Source organism: Patagioenas fasciata, chromosome 14 (genome assembly GCF_037038585.1).
Source record: "Patagioenas fasciata isolate bPatFas1 chromosome 14, bPatFas1.hap1, whole genome shotgun sequence".
In the NCBI taxonomy this organism is placed as follows: domain Eukaryota; kingdom Metazoa; phylum Chordata; class Aves; order Columbiformes; family Columbidae; genus Patagioenas; species Patagioenas fasciata.
Window position 1 is genome coordinate 17,474,440 of NC_092533.1, and position 18,764 is coordinate 17,493,203.

Consider the following 18,764-nt stretch of genomic DNA (forward strand, 5'->3'; position numbering starts at 1 on the left):
GGGGCTTTCATCGGTTCTGCTCGCAGGAGAAACCGCCGGGCTGCCGCTCCGTCTGCTCTCCCGAGCGGATTCAGCCGCTTCTACTGTCTCCTGCTGAATCTCCGTGTCCCGTTTTAGCACCAGCCGGCCCCCTCGGTTCTGGTGGGCGCCCCTGGGATTTTCCCAAGCCTGACTACTGAGTGGACCGTGTTTGTTCTCTGCAAACCTCCGCCGAAGGCAGCGCTCCGCGTCTGCACGGCGTCTGGTGCCCTGCTTGTGAACGCAGAGCCTTTAAATAGTCACTGACGTAGATTATGATATTCAAACACGAGTGTGGTGCAGCCGTGTGCTCAACACCTCCGAGGGAACCTGGGTTTACTATTCACCTTTTTTGTTGCCTTTGCTCGCTTAACAATTTCCTCTTGCTACTACTATTGTTTCAAGCACAATGCGCACAGCTGGACTAATGACGTCTTATTGCCCGAAAAGGGACTGATTAGTTGAAAATATAAAACAGGGCAGGAGAAAGAATACGTGAGGGGTGCTCGGGGCTCAGGGGCTGTGTAAATGCAGCGGTGTAGCTGCCTGTTGGGTGAAGGGACGTGGAAGAAATGTTCTGTGAGCATGCTGGGAAACGGGAGATGATGAGAGGGGTTGTGTAGTGGTGGGTGAGAACGCGGAGGTCCCGGACCATGCCCTAGGGATCACGAAGAGTTGAATGACTCAGTTCAAACCGACTTTAAGATTGGGTCAAATCGAGGGAAGAGACTAGGGAACTATTTGGAGACGGCAGATTGAAGGCAAACGCGAGATCAGAGACGAAGGATTTTAAACACTGGCTACATTATCTGCTATGATATCAAGGGAAGTGTCTACATTAAAGATGTTTAATGCGATTCATGTGCAAATAACGTAATCAGGGTAAGCTGCTTGATATGGAGAGGAGACCTTTCATAGAATCACGGAATGTTAGGGATTGGAAGGGACCTCAAAAGCTCATCCAGTCCAATCTTCCTGCCAGAGCAGGAACACCCAGCTGAGGTTCCACAGGAAGGTGTCCAGGCGGGTTTGAATGTCTGCAGAGAAGGAGACTCCACAACCCCCCTGGGCAGCCTGGGCCAGGCTCTGGCACCCTCACCATGAAGAAGTTTCTTCTCAAATTTAAATGGAACCTCCCGTGTTCCAGTTTATACCCATTGCCCCTTGTATTATCATTGGTTGTCACCGAGAAGAGCCTGGCTCCATCCTCCTGACACTCACCCTTTATATATTTATAAACATTAATGAGGTCACCCCTCTGTATTCTCCAAGCTAAAGAGACCCAGCTCCTTCAGATTTTGAGATTGGAGATCCTGAAAAGAGAGATTAGGTGGAAGGGCAGCCAAATGAGTGTGACAGTGGAGAAAGTGAGTGGAAAGGCACCCTTGAGACCCCTGGTGCAGCTGGATGTGAGATGTAGAACATGAACACACAGGGAGGAATGGGCCTGGGACTCTGTTGAGCAGAGCAGTGGTTTTGTGCACAGGGCAAGACTGGCTTTCTTCCCCGTGGCACAATGGTATTATTCCCTCAGGGCAGGACTGGCTGTGGTGTAACTGACCCTGGATATTTAATATTACTAAGCACTGGATTTTGGCCATGACCCAGAACTGTCTGCATGAGCAGTGTGTGGATCAGGTCTTCATCCAGACTGGACTGGGAAGCTGGTGTGGTAGGAACTGGGTGTTGAGATGGCGCTGGGGATGTCACTGTCCACAGCAGAGAGTGGAAAAGGACAACAGGACCAGGGATGCCAAAATGCTGAAGCAGGGTTGTAAGGTTTAAAAGTGGTGTTAAAAAGAAAGCAAATCAAAGGCAGGTTCCCTTTGAGCCCTGCAATCAAACATTAGGCAACACTACAAAATAAAAGACATAACAGGAAGCTGAAGAAGTTATTTCAGATGGTAAATGAGTAGTAAATTAGTGAATTAAAGACAAAATTGATGTAGGCTGCCAGATGCTTCTACAAGGTGAGTACATATTGGAAAGAGGCACATGTACAATTACTTTAACTGATCTTGGCCAGTTTCTTAGTCAGTTTCTTCTGGCACTGCTGGTACTTCAGGCACCAATATGCACAATCACAGCTTCTTGTTCTAATGGTAAGATTTAAAGAAAATCCGCCTTTGAGTGTGGTTATCTGTTCAACAATTCTTGGGTGAGTAGAATCTGCGTGTTTTACCTGTGTGTGACCTAGGACCCCAACACCCATCTGCCCCAGCCTTCCAAGGCAGATGGATTTATCTTTGCCCCAGGCCAATGTTAAGAGGAATTTATCAGCCTTTTCTGTGACTTTAGTGGGTTTTATTGCATTGGCTCCAGGTGTTTATAATGACTGTGCATCACCACAGAGCAGTAAAACCAGCAACTTTTTCATATGTTGTAGACGATAACATATCCTGGCAGAAATGGGGCCTAGGGAATATTTGGGACAGAGAAGGGTGTCCTAGATAACAGATTATGGTGGGTGAGTGGGAACTGGAGATTTCTGCAGTTAACAAGCTAAAAAAAACCCAGGTAAATAGCATAGCATAAATATTTACCTTGTATACTGTGTGTGCAATAGTCCATTGGCTAAATTTGCATAGTGTATGAATTAAGGTGGAGGCACACCAGCTCTGCAGCTCCTGCACTCAGCTTGCCCTCCCTGCTCCGCTCTCTCTGTACCCCTTCACCTCCCAACTCTAACAGGTGCTGTAGCATCAACACAGTAGAAGTGAAATGCAACATTCAGGTACTACCAGGGTCGCCCAGCATTAAGAAGTCATAATATCCACAAATACTTGTGCTGAACAAGGTTTGGTCTAGTGCTGGCAGGAGAGGAATCTCGCTGTGAGGTTTTGCTGAGTTGTGAGATTAACAACAGCTGTATTTATTTATTAATGTAATGTACGACTTTGGCTGTGCTCCTCATTTTCTCCTATTTTGAAAGGCCTCGATATCATAAATAGTTGAAATGTTCTTCTTCACTTGACCAGAAATTCTCAGCTGCATAAGGAAGCACAGTGAACATGAGAAGGGTTAAGATCTGTCCTTGCAGCACGTTCAGAGCCTCTTGCTTTTGATCGATCAGGATCTCAGGATAATAAACTCTCACAGAGGGAAGCTGGAAATGGAGGTGGCTGGAGGGGTTGTCAGGGCTAAATTACTGCTGAAGGTTATTCCGGGAAGATTTTCCAGGAAGGTATTTTGAAATGCTTTCTGCCATCTTCTACCTGCTTAGAGGGTAGTTGCTAACTGTGCCCTCAATGCTGAAAGTCAGGGGAGTGGAGAGCTTTGATTTTCTTTTTTTTTTTTTTAAATTTATTTTATTTTTTTTTTGTCACTTGTGATCTGCTATCTCTGTGTGGTGTTCGTGTCTCTCTGTATAGCTGCTGGGTTTGTCCTAAATGCAAGACTTCTCTGGTGCCGTTATTTACTTCTCTACAAGTAATTCGACTGCTGCAGCCTCCCACTTTCCCCTGTCCACCTGAGCCATCCCCGTCCTGCTTTGGTGGGCTGGATGGGAGCTCGTCTGTGGCTGTGGGTGATCAAACTGGGGTCTGTCAGAGGAGAGATCCTTCTTCTCTCCAATAATCCGTGTTAAATTACATTGTCTAGACGGTAAAGCAAGAAAGAAGCTTTTTATTTTTTTCTTTCTGCGTTTTTCTTTCCTTCCTTTTAAAAAAAAAGTTTAACAGGGTAGAGTCGACTGCCTCCTTTAATTGTGCTCTTAAAACCCCTCTGGGAAATGTTGTGCTCAGCTGGAGCATGTCTGGACTGTGCTGACCCATGTTTAGCCAGTGCCTGTCACTTCTCATCCACGTTTCTCTTCCACCGCACTACTCTGACATTCTCTCCCTGCCCCTCCTGCAAGGGAAAGAGAGGGAGGGAGCGGGGTCTGCTCCGCATCTCCTTCAAGGAAATATATCCAATATATCCGTGCCCCGGGGACGCGGAGCCCCGCCCCTGGATCTCTGTGAGCGTTATGAAAAAAAAAAGAAGGGGGGGGTAGGGGGGTTTCTTCCACCCCCCCCTTTCTTATTTTTCTTTTTTTTTTTTCCGGAGCGCAGCCGCCTCCCCCGACGGCGCAGGTGTCACCGCCGCCTCTAGGTGGCGACACAACCGCCACCCGTGTGTAAGAGGCGCGCACGGTCCCGCCGCACCGGTCACAGCGAGCGGCGGCGGCGGGCGCAGCGCAGCGGAGCTGCCGCCTCTCCCCGCACGGCAGCCGGCGGGGCGGGGGGGGCGGTGTGTGTGTGTGCGTGAAGCCACCGGGGTGCCTCCCGTCAACTTGTCGCCTCGCCCGCCCGTGCGCCCCGGTGGCCGTTGGCTTCTCTGGGAACTTCAAGAGGGTTCTGCTGAAATTCTGGATTATGTTCCTGCTGAGCCGGTCTGCGGGGAGCTGAGCCGGGAGAGGAAGAATGCGGGGCTATTTAATGGTGTTCTGCCTTATTTGCTGCACCGCAAACGGACAAGTTGTGTATTCCATCGCTGAGGAAACGGAGAGTGGAGCATCTGTTGGGAACATAGCGAAGGATTTAGGAATAGATGCAGCTACACTTTCAGCTCGGAAATTTCGCATGATCACCGGTTCAAGTAAGCAATATTTTAATATAAATGCAAGCACGGGGGCTTTGTCTGTTAACGAGCCCATAGACAGAGAACAGCTTTGTGAATTAAAGTCTGCCTGTCTTCTGAATTATGAACTCGTGTTAGAGAACCCTTTAGAGCTTTATAGGATGGAATTTAAAGTCTTGGACATAAATGACAATTCCCCCAGCTTTCCTTTAAGTGAATATCATATAAATGTGCCTGAGTTCCTGTCACCTGGGGCACGATTTACACTCCCTAATGCCCAGGATCTTGATGAAGGTACCAACAGTGTCCAGAATTATACTCTGAGCCCTGATGAACATTTCCATTTGGAAATGCAGACACGTGGGGACGGGAGTAAATATCCTGAATTGGTGCTGAAGAAAGCCTTAGACAGGGAGCAGCAAGCCACTCACAGACTTGTCCTTACAGCCAAAGATGGTGGGAATCCTCCAAAGTCCGGTGATGTCCCGGTCATTGTGACTGTGCTGGATACCAATGACAATGCACCAGAATTTGAGCACTCAGTCTACAAGGCGAGTATCTTGGAAAACTCTCCCAGTGGCACTTTGGTAGTGCAAGTGCATGCCACGGACTTGGATGAAGGTCCAAATGGAGAGGTCAGGTATTCATTTAGCAATACTACTTCTGCTGATCTGCAGCGAATGTTCTTAATTCACCCACACACTGGAGAGGTGACAGTCAACGGTGCTTTAGCTGTTCAGAGACCTCTCCTTGAAATGCTTATTGAGGCAAGGGATAACGGGGCATTTGGCATGTCCAGCACAGCTAAGCTGCTGGTGGAAGTCACTGATGTGAACAATCACGGTCCAGAAATAACAATTACATCCCTTTCCAGTCCCATTCCTGAGGATGCTGTTCCTGGCACAGTGATAGCTCTGCTGAGTATTATGGATAAGGACCCTGGGGAGAACGGGAAAGTAACCTGCCAGATCCCTGATAACCTTCCCTTCCAGTTAAAGCCTTCCCTTGAAAACTACTACAGCCTGGTCACAAGCGGACTTCTGGACCGAGAGCTGATCAGTGGGTACAACGTCACCATTACTGCCACAGACTTGGGCTCTCCACCCATCACCACTCAGAAGACGCTCTGGGTGCAGATTTCTGATGTGAATGATAATGCCCCAGTCTTCAGTGCTGACACATTTGATGTGTTCATGGAGGAGAACAATCCACTTGGTGCTTTTCTCTACCAGATCTCAGCATCTGACCCTGATATGGGAGAGAACGGACGGGTCACTTACACGCTCAGGAATTCCACAGTTGCAGGCAGTGCTCTGGCCAGCTTTTTGTCTGTGAGCTTGGCCAATGGGAGCATCTATGCAACACGTGCCTTTGACTTTGAGCAGCTTAGGAACTTCAGTTTCCAAGTGGAAGCCAAGGACAGTGGGTCACCAGCCTTGAGTGCTGCCATAACTGTGAATGTTTACATCTCAGACCAGAATGACAATGCCCCAGCCATCCTGTACCCCACCAGCCAGAATGGCTCAGTAGCTGTGGAAGTTGTGCCCCGCCTGGCTGATGAGGACTACCTGGTGACCAAAGTGGTAGCAGATGATGAGGACAACGCGCAGAACGCCTGGCTTTCGTATCACCTTGCCCACTCCTCTGACTCCACACTGTTCCGCTTGGCACCGCACTCCGGTGAGCTGCGTACCACGCGTTCCATGCGCTCCACCGACTTCCTCAAGCACAAGGTGGTTGTGGTGGTGCGGGACCATGGGGATCCACCACTCTCCTCTACTGTGACGGTGGGCATCTTGCTGGCTGACACCCTGCCCCAGGCACTGCCGGACTTTGATGACAGCGGGGAGCCACCACCACTGCTCAACGCTACAAACATCTACTTGATTGTTTCCCTTGCCTGTGTCTCCTGCATCTTTGCAGCATTCCTCCTCTTTCTTGCCATTGTGCGACTGTGCCGCTGCCAGACTTGCTGCTGCAGCAGCTGCTGCTGCCCAGCTGATGATTATAAAAAGTATTGCTATAGCGTGCACATGCTTCCCAGCTCCCACCTCCCACCAGACATGCTGGAGGTCACTGGTGTGGGTAAACTGACCCATACCTACTTGTACAGGGCATCTGTAGGTCTTGGGCCTGGTAATGGCAACGTCCCAAATGGTGATGCTGGGAATGTTCCCAGTGGTTCGAGGTTACAGGTGCCAGGACCCTGCATCCAAGTGCAGCAGGTCCAAAGTGATCGGTTGAGTGCTGTCCTCGTGGTAAGTACTTCTTCCTTTCACTTTTTGTCTCTCAGGCACATGACCTTGTGTCTTCACTGGGTTGCTGTCAGTGTGGAAGAAGGTACTGAGAGTATTTGCAGGAGAGCAGGTGTTATTTCATGGCACCTGGAGGAAACTTCAGTTCCTTTTATATCTTTCCTAAAGCAAAGATCTCTTTGGGTGAAACATGGTCATGGGGTGACAAAAGATATCTTTTTTTTTCCCCCCACAAATATTTAGGACCTTCAGACATAACTGAAGGTTATGACAGTGAAAACTCAATACCTTGCAAGCTGAGCCACTGTCCTCAGATAGTTAAGTAAGGGCATGATAAGTCTTTGCAAGTACTCGATCCATGGGTGGTTCTAAACTACACTGTATAGAGCCTGTGATTGTGTTTTTTTTGTTTTGTTTTGTTTTTTTTTTTTAGTTATTTTTTATCCTCCAATGATTCACTTTTTTTCATTGACGGGTGGGCAGTTTGCTGAGCTAAGATGCTGCTTTGCAATGTCCAAGGTAAGCCTGCGGTAGCCCAGGAGGAATTCAATATCCAGCACCTCTAAGAAATGTAATTTGTAATGCTCATTTGTCTTTCCAAGCAATTCATAGGCTTTTTTAAAATCTAAAATAGTTCTGTTCTGAGCTTTTGACCAGGTTGGTTTCTTCTCAATAGTCTGTTGGGTGACTTTGCAGGAGAGAATATCTTACTTTGATCACGGTGTGGGGTTACAAGGTGGTTATGTCAGCATGGCTGATCTGCTGGGAGTTGCTGTGTCGCTTGTCCGAGATTCAGTTCACTTATACGCCAAGTAACACTAGTTGTATTTTTAATAGGTGTTGTGAGTCGTCTATATATTTTTGTGAAGTTTTGAGATGTTTTGCCCGCAGACTGTCAAATTTCCATAGTGAACGTAACAGTGACTAACTGTTGGCTATGTCTGGGCCAGTACTTTGTGGTAACAGCTGTTCCAGATGTTTCTAAGGCAAATATAAGGACCCATGTTACTCAGACATGGTAAAATCTTCTTCCTGCAGTTGTTTTTATCCTAATTTACAATTATTAGAGCTTGTCGTAAGTCTGTAATCATTATGTTTATTTTAATTTTTGAAATCAGTCTTGGACCTTTAAATAAATGTGAATGCCAGCCCCTTTTTGAACCTTTATGCAAGGGTAGCTTCAGCAACTTATTTGGATAATCAAATACATATTCAGCTATATAGCAATTCCTTTTATAACACTGGAATTTCCAAGCAGTGATTTTTTTAGTAAGTTTTCCCGTGTTCTAGAAAAGATTCCTGATTTACTCTTAACTATGCAATTAGTTTATCATGCCTTCTCTTATTTATCTGTTGATAAGGTGAAATGGTTTCTGGGTTGTCTTTTCTTTTTTTTTGGGGGGGGGGGGGGGGCGGGGAATAGGGGGAAGTTCCTCCTCTTTTGTATCTTTTTTCTCTTTCTCCTCTCTCTTTTCTGAATACCTTTTTCACATAAATCTTCCTGTCAAGGAAAGATCTTCTCTCAAATATTTGTTATTTGACTTACTCATGACGGTTTACCTAGTATTTGATCAGAGTCATAATCACTTTAAAGGTTTGTTCTTTGTAGTGGCAGAGAGTTGCGCACGTCTTGGGTCCCTCACTATGCAAAGCGGGGTGGTGGAATAAATCTTGCAAAAGCAGAAGCATCAATATCTTTCAGTAAGAAATGGTAGACTCCAGGAAAGCATCAGTTGGCAGTATGTAGAGAAGAATTTGTGCCTAATGCATTGGTATGCTTTGGGAATATCATTGATTATTTTGAGGATCTGAAAAAAAAAAGACTGAATTACAACCTTTGTAATGGGAAGCTAATAACGTTTTTGGCAATCTCTTAACACAGCAGCTGGCTGCAAGAACCCCGTATGTGTCTTGAGGGCGCATCTTTGGCTGGAGAGTAGCTCATAATTGCAAAATGTTTATAACAAAGATGATATTCAAAACAAACCAACAAACCCACAAACAAGCAAACCACCCCAGTACAACTAATTTCCATGTTTCTATTGACCAGGATCTTGGAGCTCAGATTACCAACACATTAATGGTCTGAATAATTAAATTAAAAAAGCAAAAGTATCACAGATTTCTGTAATGAGAACAACCAACCTGTATCTCATTATGTCTTCTTGTGTTTCAGTCATTCAGGTGAATTTTACAACTTGAAACATGAGACACCTTTTTAGGAGCTTTTGATAGTGGGCAAAATAAATCTGGGATGTCACCTTTGGGTATTTTGTTTTCTTAGCTGCAAATATGCAGAAATGGATGAGCACAGACGTGAAATGGGTGAGCACAGACGTGACCTACGTAGCAAACCCAAAAGCTATGCAGTAATTGAGCTGAGATGCGGAACAGAGGCAGAGACTGTGAAACTTCTCCACCCTCAGAAACAGAAGGAAATCAGTCATTATGAATTTGGTGCTGATGATTCTGCTGGCTAGTATACTGGAGAATCAACTATATATGTTTGTATACCATTTACATATTTCTTGCAAAATTTGCAAGTTGTTAAAATGGCATTAATATTCAAATAATCAGGAGTGGGTAGAAGCTGCAGTTTCTGTACCTTCATTTCTGTACATGCTTTAGATTCACCAAGATTTAAAACAAAGCATAATTATGTTAGAGATGCTTAGAAAATAGTTACCAGTCATCTGAAGTAGAAAAGAGAACTGTCACTCATTCTTCAAAACTCTTCTGTAGTGCAAATCCCTGTGAACTTAAATATGATTTCTATGCAGATAGATCATAATTCCTTGATTAATGAGGAATATTTTCATCCATTTTATATTAAAATGAGAAGATCATAATTTTTCAGTGTTTACCAATAGAAATTCCAGTAAAATATAAAATTGAAGTTTGGGCGATGACTAAGTTTTGTCTTGAAGTGCTTTCAGACTGCCCCATTTGGAGTTAAAAATATAACCATGTGTGACCATTTGAAGGAGGGATCTTTCCCCTCTGAGGAGGGATCTTTGCATTGATCCCTGAGAATATGAATGGCACAAAAAGAAAGCATTAGATATTTAAAAGGCACTGGAAGCAACCCCAGACTTACAATTCAAGGCACTGGGACCTACTCCAAAACTAATTTTAGGAGAACTTATATGTTCTTGATTATTTTTTTTAATTGGGGGAGGGGAGGGGGAATTACAGTTTTTAGTACATGTAAGATAGAAAAAATGTCTGTACATATGAAAAGTTGATCGAAATTCAAGAAGTTAAATATATTTTTTAAATTTCGGTTGACTTTGTTCTTGGTCTTGATATGCTTGATTGGCTTGAATGATTTTTACATGTGCAGACACAGAGACTCTTTTGTGCTTTTACATCTTCTATATAGGTTGGAGCCAAAAATAACACTATGTATGGCCATAATAGCAGTATAGTAAACTGTAATTGTATCTCTTTCAGTATTTTGATGTGTCTTTCTGTAATGTAGCTTTAATAAAAGCATGTTACACGGCTGTGCTACTGTGCTGTATTGGAGACAAATCAGTGGGATTACTAAAGTAAGCAGTAGTTCACTGGGTATTTCTGGGTTCATGATGTGACCGTGGGTTGTTCCAGTTCTTTTGTTTGCTTGCGTTGCCCATTGTGCTACAAAAAAGGCCTGTAAGATATTTCCACATTCAGAGTGTAGTGACCTCTCCATGACTTGGCATTCAATATTTAGGTTACGTCCAAAAATAGACACAAACCTAGCAATGGAGTGTATTTCTTACTAAACTGTGATAGTAGTGGAATAATTTTGTGCAACGGGGCGTGCATTTCCAGTGACCAAAATGGATGCACTTACCTTGAGACAGCGGCGTGCAATCTAGGCTGAACTGCTGCAGGCTAAGCATCAGTGATTTCCTAACACGAGTAAAGACCAGCCTTGTGAGTTAAGCCCTCCTGCATCTCATTCTCACGGGAACATCCCCATAATGTAGCCAAATGTAAGTGTGAAGCACCTTCCCGATTTTTTTCTGTCTGTGCTGGTAACAACCTGCCCAGAACCAACAGTCTTATGCCCACATTGTAAGAATTTGGTTGTGTAGGCAGAATTCTTGGCTACAGAAGTTACTCTTGGGGTCAGGCCAAGAAAATCGTAGAAAGAGCAATGACCAAAGACAAGTCAGCAGGGGAATCTGCTGTTGATTTTCCTCTTTCTGACCACTCTGATTACCTTTTGCAAAGAAGGATGCAACTTCAGTGTTCAACAAAAGAACCCAGTGTTCAGGAAAGGCTACGAATGCCTGGGCTGAAACTTCACTTGTCTGATGTCTGCCTTGGAGTATTATTTTTAGAGGTAGTGGAAGAGAAAGTGATGGAAGGACTAGTTTGGGACAAGGGGCTTGGGGAGATGTGGAGAGTAATGTGAGTGTATTTGGAGGTGCATAAGGCAGAGGAATGATGGGCAGGAAAGGGTGGGATTGGATGGTGAGGGAGGGTAGGTATGAGAATTAATTCTTGCATGAAAGTGTAGAACAAGAAAACACAATTTGTATCAAGTCCAGTCCTTTCCTGTATCAGCCACCATTTAATCTTAGATCTTTGAATTCAGATATTTAAATTTTAATTGTAAAAAATACTCATTTTAATTGCAAAATTCACTAGGTGGTGCTCAGTATTCCTACTGGAAAGTTATTCCTCTAGGGCTTTGAAACCCTCTTCTAACATGCTGCCAACAGTTCTTTGCCATGAATTTGTAGATATTTTTTTTTTGTGCCAGCAATATCTTTTCAGTATAAATAGATCTTTTGCCTCTTTGGCGCTTGCTTGCTTTATAGTTTAGAGAGCAACCACATCTTTTTTTAGGCTTTGTTTGGCTAAGCTAAACAAGTCAACCTCTTTCAGTCTTTTTCTAAGGTCACCTCTGCACTTGTCTCATCATGCTAATATCCATTCTCTGCATCTGTTCTTCCTTTGTGGATATATATGTATTTCTTGCAAATGTGACTAGAATTATATCTCATATTTGGGACAAAGGGCCTCCTGCACAGTGATAGGAATCCTTCACAGTCCTAGGGATAGGGAATGCATCATCTGATACATCTTGGGATGGTGGTTACCTTCTCCATGGTTGTAATATGTTGATTGATCAGGCATGTAAGTATTACTGCAGAACTTTTTTGGGGTAGAAGTGAATGGGGAAAGGTTGACTCCCAAGATGATGGTTCTCCTGTCTGACTTTCACAGAATCACAGGGACTGTATCCATCTAAATGCTTGATGTTGGAACCTTAGATGTTAAAAAGTCATAGCTACCTGCTGAGAGCAACTCAACTGTTCATCTTAAACACAGGGGTTTAGACATACTGCTGAGACTAGATGCACAACTTTTAAATGACTGGAACTAGTTAATATAAGTAGGATATTATGGGAGACTGCACTTTGCTTTTTTAGATGCCACCAATTTCTGTGACAGATGTCAAGTTGTTCCTGCAGTGAACGATGCCATTATCGTTGTCTACCTCAACTGTGTTTAGAATAGCTCAAGTTCATGTGCCATTGTTAAACTTCTTGGTCTAGCACGGTATTGAATGCTTTTCTGAAATCAGAATAGATGAGATGAATTTCAGTTTGTGTTTCCATTGAAGAGAAGACCAGTCTAGCAAATACTTATCTTTGATAAATCTATGAGAATTTTCCTTCCTTTTCAGTGTACCTTCATTTCTCATTTATTCCTTCCTCCAAATATTTATCCAAACAGGCAGGATAGTGGGCTTGTGGTCCCATTGGCTGGATTTTACTGTTCTAAATTACTCACACTGCAGTCATTTTTCTCCAATCTGATTATTTCACTATAGACTTGACAGGTTTATCTAAAAATAAATACCTAAATATTACTACTAACTAGCTAACCCTCCTCAATCCTGCTCTTTTATTTGTCAGTTCTTTTAGAACTCTGTGATGGAAATCAGGTAGTGGAGATTTGAGACTGCTGAACCCTCAGTATTTTCATTCTGCTTTGGTGACAGCAATTTCCATTCCCTCAGAGTAGTTTGTCACACAATCAACATCACACTCAAGATACTGAAAAGAGGGGAAGATATAGAGTTATTGTCATAAGGTGGGATGATTGGTTCTCATATGCCATGTATTTGTACCATTGGCCCATGCATCATCCTCTTTATCCTGTTGGAGAGGGCTGCTGGACTTTTAGTGTGGCCCAATGTAACAGTAGTCATGCTATGTATTTTTTGAATGACAGCTTATTTCAAATGAATTCTGCTAAAAGTGTGACTTGCTGAGGACTATTTGAAGTCATAATTAAGCAGAAGAATAGTAGCAGAATCAAACAGCAGAACTGAAAAGGGAGGCAAACAGGCACATGGGAATTCAGTTGTTTGGTTGAGATTTGTAAGGTAAAGGGCAGGGCATCAGCTGAAAGATTTGATGCTATCAGAGGCGTTTGGAGAATAAAAGCAAATTTGACAAATATGGCAAGTGGAAATCAAATAGCAGAGAAGAAGGTACAGTAATTAATAAAGAGGAGGTTTGTACTCTAGTCTTTGAGCAGTCTCTCTAAGGAAAAGGAACACATTTTTGTTCTTTAGATTCTTTCTTCTCCAAATGAATAACTTTTATATTTTGATCTGTGATTTTCTCCATCTCCCTATGGACTTGTCCCAACCTGATGGATCTTTCCTCCTTGACACCTCGTTTAGTGGCTTTCAAATTCTTTTTTCTTCTGCAAAAGCTGCCTTCTCAAGTCAAACATCTTTGCATGATTGGTCTGCAAAATCAAAGTCTATGATGTTCATTCATAAAACCTGAGACTATCAGTTCCAAAAAGTTCTGTGTTGTTCCTCATCCTTTTCCAATTCCTTTGTAGGATGCAGAAGATGAACAAGGAAGTTTTACAGCTTAATGGGCTCTTCATCTTTTGAACTACATAGCTGTTTCCTATGTGTCTTGAGAATATGTCTTAGATAGATATTAGGCTCTGCTTCCTAGCCAAGAGTTATATGGAGTTTGGAGCAGTATCCTTATGGTTAAAGCACTTTTCTTTGCTTGGTAGTAAATTCACAGGGTTGTCATCAGACCTGTAGTATTAAGACAAGAATATATTTCAATATAAGCCTGATTTCAGTCTTCTATCTTTGTGAGACTCCATGAATGCCAGTACTAGAGAGGTATGGAGCTACTGGTTAGAGTCCAGTGAAGGGCCTCTAAGATAGCCTAAGGGACTGGAGCACCTCTCTTGTGAGGAAAGGCTGAGAGAGCTGGGAAGTTTAGCCCAGAGAAGGCTCAGTCCATGGAAATCATTGATGTGTGTAAATATCTAAAGGGAGGGTGTGAAGAACACAGAGCCAGGCATTTTTCAGTGGTGTCTGGTGAGAGGAAAAGAGGCAATGGGCACAAACTTGAAACACAACCGGCCTGTGATTCTTGGTTGTCCTTAATGAAGGAGCATGCTAGGTGTGCCCCATCTTACAGAGCTGTGTGATAGAATCACAGAATAGTTTGGGTTGGAAGGGACCTTCAAAGCTCATCCAGTGCCACCTCTGCCATGAGCAGGGACATCTTCACCAGCTCAGGTTGCTCAGAGCCCCGTCCAGCCTGGCCTGGGATGTCTCCAGGGACAGGGCATCCACCACCTCTCTGGACAACTTGGCCCAGTGTCTCACCACCCTCAGGATCAAAAATTTCTCCATGTCTGGCCTGAATCTCCCTTCCTTTAGTTTAAAACCATCACCCCTTTGTCGTGGTTGAGACAGACAAACGACATGGACCAAGTTCTTCCAGGATGAAAGTAGTAGATGCTATTTATTGCCACAAGTGCATTTTTATACAGTTTTACCAATTCATGTGTTTCTTCACTATTAGTTACAAGTTACAGCAGTAACATCTCATTGGCTAATTTTGCTATCATCAGCATTACTCTTCTACTCCCTTCTCTCTCACAGGTGCATCCTTAACATCTCCGGATACTCCTTTACTCATGGGTAGGCCTTCATATCTTCAAGGCTAATTTCTGTTCCCATGCCTTCCGTCAGGGAATCCATGGACCCACCATAGTCCCCCACACCCCTTGTCCTATCTCAACAGACCCTGCTAAAAATTCTGTCCTCATCTTTCTTATGGGCCACTTTTAAGTACAGAAGGGCCACAATGAGGTTGCTCCAGAGCCTTCTATAGGCTGAACAGCCCCAACTCTCTCAGCTTGTCCTCCCAACAGAGCTGTTCCAGCCCTCCAACCATATTGGTGGCATCCTCTGGCCCCTCTCCAGCAGGGCCATGTCTTTCCTGTACTGAGGGCTCCAGAGCTGGACACAGTACTCCAGGTGGAGTCTCATTGGAGCAGTGTAGAGGGGCAGAATCCCCTCCCTCGACCTGCTGGCCGTGTTTCTCTTGGTGCAGTGCAAGATATGATTGGCTTCTGGGCTGCAAGTCCACATTGCCAGCTCATGTCCAGTCTTTCATCCACCAGTACCCCGAAGTCCTTCTGCACAGGACTGCTCTCCATCCCTTCATCCCCAGCCTGAATTGATAACCCGGGGTTGCCCTGACCCAGACGCAGGGCTTTGCACTTAGCATCGTTGAATCTCATGAGGTTCTCATGGGCCCACTTCTTGAGCTTGTCCAGGTCCCTCTGGATGGCATCCCATCCCTCAGGTGTGTCACCTGCAACGCTCAGCTTGGTGTCGTTCATGAACATGCTGAGGGTGCACTCAATCGCGCTGTCTATATCACTGTTGAAATTTTTAAACAGCACTGGTACCAGTGATTATAATGCAGAAAAGGTACAACTTCTAGGATGTGGATTATATGCTCCAGTAGTTTTACTGATGGATAAAATACTCTTGGGCACTTTGTGGGGAGAGAGTGGTGGTGGGCTACAAGCGTGAGATAGATGTTACTAAAGTGTGAGTGCGTGCCTGAGGATTGCAGAGTTTAAACCATTGGTTTGTCATAGTTGAGATAGTAAGGACTAGATTAGGCCATTTTAAAGTTACAAAATTTGGCAAAACTGTTGGGTTTTGTATTTGTGCCTGCAACATGGGCCAAGTGTGCTGAACAGTATTGCTCAGTCTAAATTAGTGCAGTGGAGATTGCAGGGGAATGTGACAAAAGTTTTTAGCAACTGGGTAGTCTGTGAGAGGATAATCCATCCATAGGATCTGTGCTGCTGAGGAATTTCTCTCTGAAACATCACACTCCATAGACTTTGCTGAGAGTCAGTTTTTGTTTGTATGTACTTTGGGGAATCTTTTTTTTGGACAGAAAAGGAAACAAACAAACAACCCCCCGCCAAACCAACTCAAATTATGTGTTTGCTCAGGAGACCTTTTCTGGGCTTTTGTTTGTTTGTTTTCTCTTTTCTTAAGGTACCAAAGATTACAAGAACTCAAAACATTTGGCATTGGGGTAGGCCTAAAAGAACTGCAGAATTTGAGGAGGGTTTTTTTAGTAGAAAAAGGGAAATTTATGAATACCGATAAACACCAGTAAAAGCACTACTCAGGGTAATTGATGATGTGAATGTTCAGTGACCAGATCTTGTGAAAGTGTACAGATCTTGCAAAGAGCACAAAAATGCTGAAGGTGCTGAAACAGAACTGACTTAATATTTTATATTGTAAACCAAATGACCCTGCAACAATGAGGTGGTGTGCTGGTTTTTTATAACATTTTTTTAAGTTTCAGACTTGTAGCCAGAATCCTTTTACTTGCATTACCCATTTTTTCTGTACTCTGCACAGCCCCAGCCCCCAAAAAGAAGGAAAAAGTCTAGCCAAATTTATTCAAATAGTCTTAATTCTGCTTTATATGTCGACCTACTATTTATGTCCAAGAGGTTTACATAATGAGAAAATTTGTGGTATCAAAAAATGACGACGTGAACATATTTCCTTCTGTTGGCTTAGTTTTCTTTTTTGTAGGATCCTAGTCTCATGAAGCATGGCCTATATAAATTCTGTATTATCAATATATATTCCCCCAAGTGACTCTTACTTGCTTGTTTTTGTGGTTTTGGTGGTGTTTGTTTTAATTTTGTGGGGGGTGTTTTTGGTTGGGCAATCATGAACACCCTAAAGACACTCAAGCTCTGAAGCTCTTTGTTTTCAATATAATGCTGGTAGGAAGGAAATCTGGTGGAAAAAGGAAGTTATTCCTTCCATTCAGAAGGAATGTAACTGCCACTTTGTCTCATCTCTTTTTTGGGCTGGGAAGTAAAATAACCCCAATAAATGATTTGTCTAATCGGAGTTGTCAGCTGGAACATTTTCAAAGGATTTGGGGTGGTTGGTTTAGGACTGCTGTTTGCACTTTCATCTTTGTTTTAATTTCATTATAGATTTGTCGAGGGATCAGAATTGGTGAGTTCCTGTCTTCTCTTTTACAACATCACGCTTCTCTACAAGACAATCCATCTCTTTAATGCATCTCAACTTATTTGAAAAACTACAAGAAAAATTAACCTGAGCTAATGCAGAAGGTGGAAAGATGCCAGTTTGCTCATGGTCAGAACATAGCCATAGAATACAAATCCCCACTGAAGAATATCATCATTTTGGAGCTTTTAATCCAGTGAGGCCCTTTACTATTGCAATGTTATGTCTCATGAAAATGCTTTTATTTGCTCAAACTGGTCAAAGACAAACGAGGTGCTTTTTGGATAAATCTAAATTGAATTGTTACGCCCCGGAGCTGTAAGGCTCCATTGTATGAATGAATAGTTCACCACCAAGTGGTTCTCTATTGTATATGTTATCATCTAGGATAAAGGGTCAGTGTTCTTCAATGTAGGTCATGTAGGTTCTTGGAAAATTTGGAAAATAACCAATATTGGAGTTAAACTTAATTGAAAAAAACCAAACGAAGAATAACGCACAAAAAACCCCAAACCAAACAAAACCAGAAACCAAGAAAAAAACAAACTACAACCAACCCTCCCCACCCCCCCAAACAAACAAACACGAACAAGGAGAAAACCAAACAAAACCAACCAATGAAAAACACAAAAAGCCCCACCAAAACCACAAGGCAGCAGGGGGCATTAACAGTAGTTTTCCACTATCTAGTGGGCATTGTAGTGATGGAAAGAGAGGAATTGGTTATGGATTGCTGCAAGGGAAATTCTTGCTGAACATGAGGAATAAATTCTTCCTTGTAAGAGTGGTGCAAGCCAGTGACAAAACCCAGAGAGGCGTTGGAATCTCTATCCTTGGAATTGCTCAAAGCTTCACTTATCAAAGGTCCTGGGCAACCTAATGTACCTGTCAGGTCAGCCCTCCTCCCGTTGAGTAGGAGGTTGAAGCAGAGATTTCCCAGGATTTTTTACAACGTCTTTTTTTTTTTTTTTTTCTGTGATTCTTTGAAATGTGGCAAACATAGGCATTTAAAAGTTGTTATAGCCTTTCCAAAAATGATGCTTCATTCCATTTTCAAAAGCACAGAATCACAGAATGTTGGGGATTGGAAGGGACCTCGAAAGATCATCCAGTCCAATCCCCCCGCCGGAGCAGGAACACCCAGATGAGGTTACACAGGAAGGTGTCAGGTGGGTTTGAATGTCTGCAGAGAAGGAGACTCCACAAACTCCCTGGGCAGCCTGGTCCAATGCCTGTCACCCTCACTGAGAAGAAGTTTCTTCTCAAATTCAAGTGGAACCTTTTGTGTTCCAGTTTGTACCTATTACCCCTTGTCCTATCATTGGTTGTCACCAAGAAGAGCCTGGTTCCATTCTTGTGATGCTCACCCTTTATATATCTGTAAACACTAATGAGGTCACCCCTCAGTCTCCTCTTTTCCAAGCTAAAGAGCCCCAGCTCCCTCATCCTTGCCTCACATGGGAGATGCTCCACTCCCTTCAGCACCTTTGTTGCCCTGCGCTGGACTCTCTCCAACAGTTCCCTGTTCTCCTGGAACTTGAAGCCATACTGAAGTGTTTATGAGG

General features: G+C 43.6%; 1 protein-coding gene across 8 annotated transcripts in view; it reads left to right on the forward strand.

The window, feature by feature from the left end:
- LOC136107602 (protocadherin alpha-C2-like) overlaps nt 1-18,764 on the forward strand; it is a 167,822-nt gene that overhangs the window by 81,411 nt on the left and 67,647 nt on the right. The window contains exon 1 of one of the 8 annotated variants that reach the window (XM_071814865.1): nt 4,176-6,836. The exons of the other annotated variants lie outside the window; for them this stretch is intronic. Within the exon in view, the coding sequence (XP_071670966.1) occupies nt 4,422-6,836 (2,415 nt within the window). The 5' untranslated portion in view covers nt 4,176-4,421. Of the gene's footprint in view, nt 1-4,175; nt 6,837-18,764 lie in introns of those variants that run through there. 8 annotated transcript variants of the gene reach the window in all.